Here is a 6,857-nt window from a genome sequence, read left to right as displayed (position 1 = left end):
TAAATAAAATTAAATACAATACAACTCAACTTTAATAGTATCCATAGGATGTCTTCTCAAACAACCATAAAATAAAGTGAAAGTGCAATGAACCATAACAACTATTGTTATCCAAACACATAAAATGTCATTGTGCCTTGGAAAAATTCTATTTTTGTACTTTCCCATACTCGGATTCCGTGATATTGCTTGATCCCAAATATCATTGTTAGCTATGATCTTCTGTTCTTCAGAACTCCATTTAAACCCCTCTTGCATAGTTACATTAGCAATATCGCGTGCTATCCATCGTAAGGTCTTCATTCGTTGAGTTATATGACTAATAGTCAAGTCGATACCAAATATAAATATGTTTTGGAGTGTTTCCCTTGCACGCTCTTTTGATATTAGAAGAAATCCATTCTCATTCTTATGACCTAGAAGTATCTCATTATGAAATGTATCGATAAGAACATTGTCCATCACATTTGTCTATTTGCATGCCATATCTAATTAATAAATATACAAGTCGAATTAATATACATAAAACAATTCCTAGTTAAGAAAGTGCATCAAGATAATTAATAAAACAAAGATAATTGATACTCGATACACCATAAGATTCTCTGTATAAATTATGATCGTCTATTTAATTTACATTTGAAGGCCAAATATGGATTCAGACAACACACACTAAATCAGCACACACCACAGTAGCACTTATCATACTCTGTGGTACTTAGTGACAACAATAAACACCTAAACAGAGTAACCACCACCAAAATATATGGTATATTTTCATTCAACACTCCACAAATTTAGCAAGCAGCCCTTACATACTCCTCTAGGTTTTGTATCAATCTATCAAAGTGACTCATCAAGCATAATTTACGCTATATAGAATGTGTATTTACAGATTTTTGTTGATATTGGGATGAAGTAAACTAGTGTATTAGCTACTGCACATCTTAGACTGCGTAATTATTGTTTTTCACGACCAATGAGACATAAAAGTGAGTCACCACAGCAGGTGGGGAAGTACTTTGAAGTGTGTGTAAACTTCATAGTGTGGAAATTGACTTTGTATTTCAAGGATCATGTTTATTAAGATTGAAAGTACTTTTCTTAAACGTACTACACACTTCAAAGCAGTGCTTAGTGCACACCCACCACCAAGTCCAGCCGTACTAATGTGAAAATGTATTTTTGTCTAGGTTTATGAGGGTTTGTGTCTTGTGGTCAAGTTAATATGCATCTTTGTATTATTATACAGGAGAGTTTTGAACTCTTGATATAGTTCCTTATCTGTCAATATGATTTTTAACATATATTCAGGTGAGGAAGCAGTCTTATATTGAACTAGCAAGATTCAAGAAAAGATGGAAAAAAGCAGTGGAGGAGGACGAATGTTGGGTTGATCGATATCAACAACCAGCAAAGCAAAGTAGCAGTTAACTTGTACATATATAACTTTTGTCAACTTCCATAGGGTGTGAGTTGTTGCGATACTCATACACACATGATTTAAGAAGGGATAGAGGGACATAAGCTACCCCAATTAGGGGGGGATTAGGCCTACGCCCTATCGCCTGAGTTTGTGATATTTAATTTTTGTAGCCATCCTTTCCTGAAAGATGTGAGACAGAGAGATTGAGAGAAAAAGAGACCTAGAATTTCGAGAGAGAAAGAGATTGAGAGAAAGAGAGAGAAAGAGAGAAGAGAATACGAGAGGAGAGTTGTTTCTATTTTCCTATCATAGTGGAAAAAGGGTGACTAATTCGACTTTGGGAGGAGGAGTTTTTCTATTTTCCTATCATGGGATAATTTGGGAAGTGTTTGTCGGGGCCCTTAAATGACAAAATTCAAATTTGGGAGGAAAATACATTTTCATTTATTTTCCCTAACATTTCAAACATCATTAGGATAATTTTTTTTGCCGGCTAATTCCAAATAGTGTTTGTCAGGGCCCTTAAATACACCCAAACACTAGCAAATGATACTTCTAGTGGGAAAATACAATTAGCCACCCTCATTTGTCAGTTAACAAACACACCCTAAGTTTCTAACATTTCAAACATCATTATTGCCGATAACTATCCTTTTTTTTTTATGAGAGCCGATAACTATCTTTCATAAACAATGTGATAAGTCAATACATACAACAGATGAGAAAGGTGCATCTTTATGATTAGTGGTCATAATAATGTGAAGAAGATGGGATCTTCTCAAGGATTTGAAGTACTTCCTTCATGGAAGGCCTTTTCTGTGGAACTATAGAAACGCAACTAAATCCTAATTTAAAACAAATCATTAAAATGTCCTCCTTTCCTTCCACCTCAGCTCGGATAGCCACATCAGCCATTCGCAAAACCCGACTTGTCTCTTCCAAAACAAGCCCAGTGCTCCAATGACCCAACTCATTATCCGAATTGACCTTCCCCGTTAGAAGCTCAAGTAACACAAGCCCAAAAGAGTACACATCCCATTTCACATTGGGTTTGAGGTTCTTGAGCGACTCAGGCGCACTATAAGGAGATGGACCAACAAGGCATCCAGCAGCACTAGGGCTCGGGCTTGCACCCATCGGAAGGTCTTGAAAACTGTCACGAGAAGCCGTGGATCTCTTGCTTCCAAAATTACGGGCTGATCCGCCTGCTTTACTACTGTTATCACCCCATACCATCTTTTCAAGCCCAAAATCACCAATTTGAGGCTCCATGTTTGAACCCAAGAGAATATTGCTTGGTTTCAAGTTACCATGTACGTGTTTTTTGTCATGGAGGTAAGTTAGTCCACGAGCAACACCTCTTGCTATCCTGAGCCTAGATTCCCAGGGTAAATGGTACGGAGATGATCCTGGCCTTTCTGTAACACACACAAACATACACAAAATGCACGAGTTAGCACTCACCCGATATTATGCATATGAAGACAACGGAGATAAGAAAACAAAGTAAATATTGTCAAGAATGTGACAAAATTAGGCGTCCTCATGTCTCTTTAGGATAGAGACTTCGCTATTTAACGGCATACGTGGGAGAACTAGAACCAGACGAGTATCTGAAATTAAACCATAGTTGACCACTTGACCTTGTGTTGGTTTAATAAAGGGTTCAGTACGACAGATGAACCTACCCATCTACTCTACCATCATGTCCAGTACTCCAGCTATGTCAGCATTGTGCATTTTAGGAAAAGACGATATAAATTTGCTGAATAGCTGCTGGAATTTTGTTAGTAGTGGTGGTAAAAATTGGCCATTTTTGTTGGATTTTTGCTTCATTCAAGTTTGATTTTGGCTCCTTTATTTTTCAGATCTAAAGCAACAAAGGTTGACATCTGTAAAATCACAGTATCAGACTAAGATTGACCAAGTTTCATCGTGTACCATCTTATTACTAACTCCAAATGAAAATTTGCAAGTAAGTACCAAAACATGGCGAAATCAGTTAACCTTCCAGACACAATAGGCTAATCTAAATATCTTATCAGGATTAAATCAATCAAAATGTCATGCAACTTAATTAACATAGCAAAATCGATCAGTTACGTGAACAAAAACTTGTAAATTGGTCAATTTCAAGGATCTATCGCGATTCAATTCATTAAACTAAATGTATAATCGCGATAAATTGTTTTCTGGTAACTTGCTAACAAATTGACACTAGGTAAGAGTGTAAGACCAATATAGCAGCAACTGAAATCTGTTTTTGTGTATTAAATGTATAATTATCAGCGCAATTTAGTATGAAAAAAATCCACAAAAGGGAGTGAGACTTACTGTAACCAATGTTGGCAAGGCTACCATTAGTAACATGATCATAGATAATAAGCTTTTCATCAGAACCCCAGTAAAATCCGCGAATGCGCACGATATTAGGATGCTGTAGTTTACCGATGAGCTTAACCTGGTTCTCAAAATCTTTAAACCTCTCAACACCAATTTCACCAATTCTTCTAACTGCAAATGTAGTTCCATCTTCAAGAACAGCTTTATATACAATGCTTGAACCACTTGCACCAAGTATATATGCTGAAGCTTTAAGTAAAGCTTCAAGTTCAAGTTCTGAATCACCATCAACTGTTACTAGTGTACCTGTTTTTTGCTCTTTTGGTTGAGCAAAACTAACCTGTTCTTCTTCTGATGAATCTGTTTCTGATGCTGTTGTTTCTGATGTTTCTTCATCTTTGACCCCTTTTTGTCTTAGACAAAGCCATGGGGTTACTCCTTTTGATTCCATTGGTGATGGGATTGTTTCGATTTTGTTTCCCATTTGCTGCTCTTTCAGTTTGAACTCTGTCATTCCCATAGTGCTAGTTTCAATCCTTTTCTTCTTCTTTGCTTGATAAACATAGAGAAAAATGATTGAGAATATCCCAATTCCAGCTAAGTCTCCAACTACAATTCCCACTATTGCTGCAGGCCTTAGACCACTTTGGCCACCTTGGTCAGAACCATTCGATGATGATCCGGTTCCTGGTGAATCTGTAGCAGGGGAAGAATCAATGGTTTTCGGTATCGCAGCGATAGCAGGAGGAGAAGTAGTTGATGTAGGAGTAATAGCAGCGGAAGAAGTAGAATCAGTTGTTGCATTTGGAACAACTGAGGAGTTTAAACATGAATTCTTAAGATGTTTTCCACAAAGATCTGGATTTCCAGCAAGATGTTCAGTTGTCTGAGAGAGAAAAAGACTAGTTTCAGGAACTTCCCCTGTGAGAGTATTGAATGAGAGATCAATTGTAGCATTTGCTGGAATTTTCGTGGCGAATTCAATTGGAATGTCTCCACTGATCTTGTTATAAGAAAAATTCAAGTAGTTAAGACTCTCTCCACCGAAATTCTTCGGTAAAGATCCATTAATCAAATTCGACGACAAATCTACAGCTTCTAATGAACTAAAACCACTAGGAACTTCGCCAATGAAGTAATTATTTCTAAGAAAAAGAGCTGTAAGATCATGAAGAGAACTTAAATACTGAGGAATTTTACCAGTTAGAGCATTATCAGAAAGATTTAGTAATTGAAGACTGTTCAATCCTTGAAATGAGTTTGGTAACTGACCACTGATCTCATTGGTAGAAAGATCAAGAATCTTAAGTTCAGAAGAGTTGAACAAAGAATTTGGAAGAGACCCGTTTAGATAATTGCTGGAAAGATCAAGATGTCGAAGATGTTCAAGCAATCCTAAATCTTCAGGTATTGAACCAAGAAGTTTGTTATTAGGAAGAACTAAAGCAACAACTCTTAAAGCATTAGAAGCACCTGGGTATGGAAGAGAAGTACACATTACACCAGTCCATAAACAAGGTGTTTCATCTTCATAGTTCCAGTTTCCTAACACTGAAAATGGATCATTAAGGACATTGTACTTGAAAGATAGCAAAAGAGTTCCATCTGTGTTTAACCCAAGAGAATGAACAACAAGAGCAAGAAGAATAGTTATAGAAACCCCCCACCAACAATGGAGAATTTTAGAAATGAAGCTCATACTTTCTTGGAATGAAACATTTCCGTTTCTAGCGTAGATGAAAAACAGATGAAAACAGAGCAATACTACCTAATACACTTAGTTTTCTTGTTTGGTGACCAAATCGATAACATAAAAAAGAAAGAAGGGAATGAGAAGTGAGATTTAATGAGCTCAGAAAAGACCATGTGATGAGGAAAGAGTGAGAGTGATTTATCTTATTCACCCTCACCGTTAAGTTATCTACTCCAAGTCTCCAACATATTGCTATCTGATTTTAATGTTTGATATTTCTATTCTAGGAAAATGAGTTTGTGCCTTTATCATTTGATTTTATCCTTCAATAATGGAAGTAAATAATGATCTTTTGGACAAATTGAATCATGGACATTTCAAATTTGTCAACATTTTGGAGAGCTACACCTCAATGTGTGACGTAGTTGTTGCTATATATGTTATAAGGTAAGCAGAAATTTACAAATAAAATTTGTTTGTATAGTATGGGTCCAAATATTAAACAAGTTTGAGGACCATCGTGTTAATGTGTTATCCTACATGAATCCAGGGAGAGATTTTTGTTATACGTTTGGCATAGTACTATGATGTGTGCTTGAAGACCTGGAACTATTCACATGGTGCAATAGACTTTGTTTTTATGTAATTTTGCCTTTTATTTGGGAATTTGAGGGCGGGGGAAAAACATATTTTACTCCTTTCTAAGTTTCTAACCGAAAATTACATCTGAACTCCTTGATGGATTCTCTTAGTGAACACTATTGACACAAGCAAAGTCAAATGATAGTTTAAAGGTCAACTTATTATTTTTTTCGACTGGTTGTAGACTTGTAGTTATATACTTATATATGATACTTTCCTTGTTGCTTCTAATTTGATTTTTCTTTTTCTTTTTCTTTTTTTCCATTAATCATTTCAAAAATACATATGTATTTTACCTATATTTCATTGGTTACTTTCTCAGAAAATCTCATATTATTTCCTGCATCCTTTTACAAATTACAAGTACATTATCAATTTCTATTAGCTTTTCATTTCTTATTTGAATGAAAGTATGAAAGTATGAAATCATAGAAAAAACATAGAATCTGAATAGTTGAGTACTACATATACTATCAAATGCTATGGTAGCTTAAGTGAGTTTTATGTGTACTGCTTCTTATGTTATAAGAAAAGGCAGTCTTAATTTTGTACATGTTTTCTTCTATTGTTAGTTTGTTACCATTTTTAACCAACTCATTGTAATGATCAATAAAGATGGATCGAAATGATAGTGATTTGAGATGAAGGAAAGTGAAGGTTTCTTATTAATCAACAATGACGATTTCAATCTCTCTTCTTTCTCTCTGGTTTCCAAATGTGAAAGTGGGAAAAACAAAATGAATCTCTCTCTCC

General features: G+C 35.6%; 1 protein-coding gene across 1 annotated transcript; it reads right to left on the bottom strand.

Moving 5' to 3' along the window:
- Positions 1-2,143: 2,143 nt before the first annotated feature.
- On the bottom strand, positions 2,144-5,738 carry LOC147491969 (putative LRR receptor-like serine/threonine-protein kinase At4g37250). Its single transcript, XM_086565819.1, has 2 exons — positions 3,761-5,738; positions 2,144-2,844 (listed from the first exon to the last, which is right to left on the bottom strand). The coding sequence occupies exons 1-2, from the start codon at positions 5,466-5,468 to the stop codon at positions 2,168-2,170; spliced, it is 2,385 nt and encodes a 794-aa protein (XP_086421945.1). The 5' UTR covers positions 5,469-5,738; the 3' UTR covers positions 2,144-2,167.
- Positions 5,739-6,857: the final 1,119 nt, after the last annotated feature.

Source organism: Coptis chinensis, chromosome 6, assembly GCF_015680905.1.
Source record: "Coptis chinensis isolate HL-2020 chromosome 6, ASM1568090v1, whole genome shotgun sequence".
NCBI classification, from domain to species: Eukaryota; Viridiplantae; Streptophyta; class Magnoliopsida; order Ranunculales; family Ranunculaceae; genus Coptis; species Coptis chinensis.
Note: the sequence above shows the minus strand (reverse complement) of the source record. Positions and strands in the feature narration are given on the sequence as shown.

Excerpts from the sequence above, each read along its gene's own strand:
- LOC147491969 (XM_086565819.1), bottom strand. The coding sequence starts at position 5,468 with ATGAGCTTCATTTCTAAAATTCTCCATTGTTGGTGGGGGGTTTCTATA. Across the intron at positions 2,845-3,760 it reads CCTTGCCAACATTGGTTACA|AAAGGCCAGGATCATCTCCG; the intron begins GTAAGTCTCACT and ends TGTGTGTTACAG.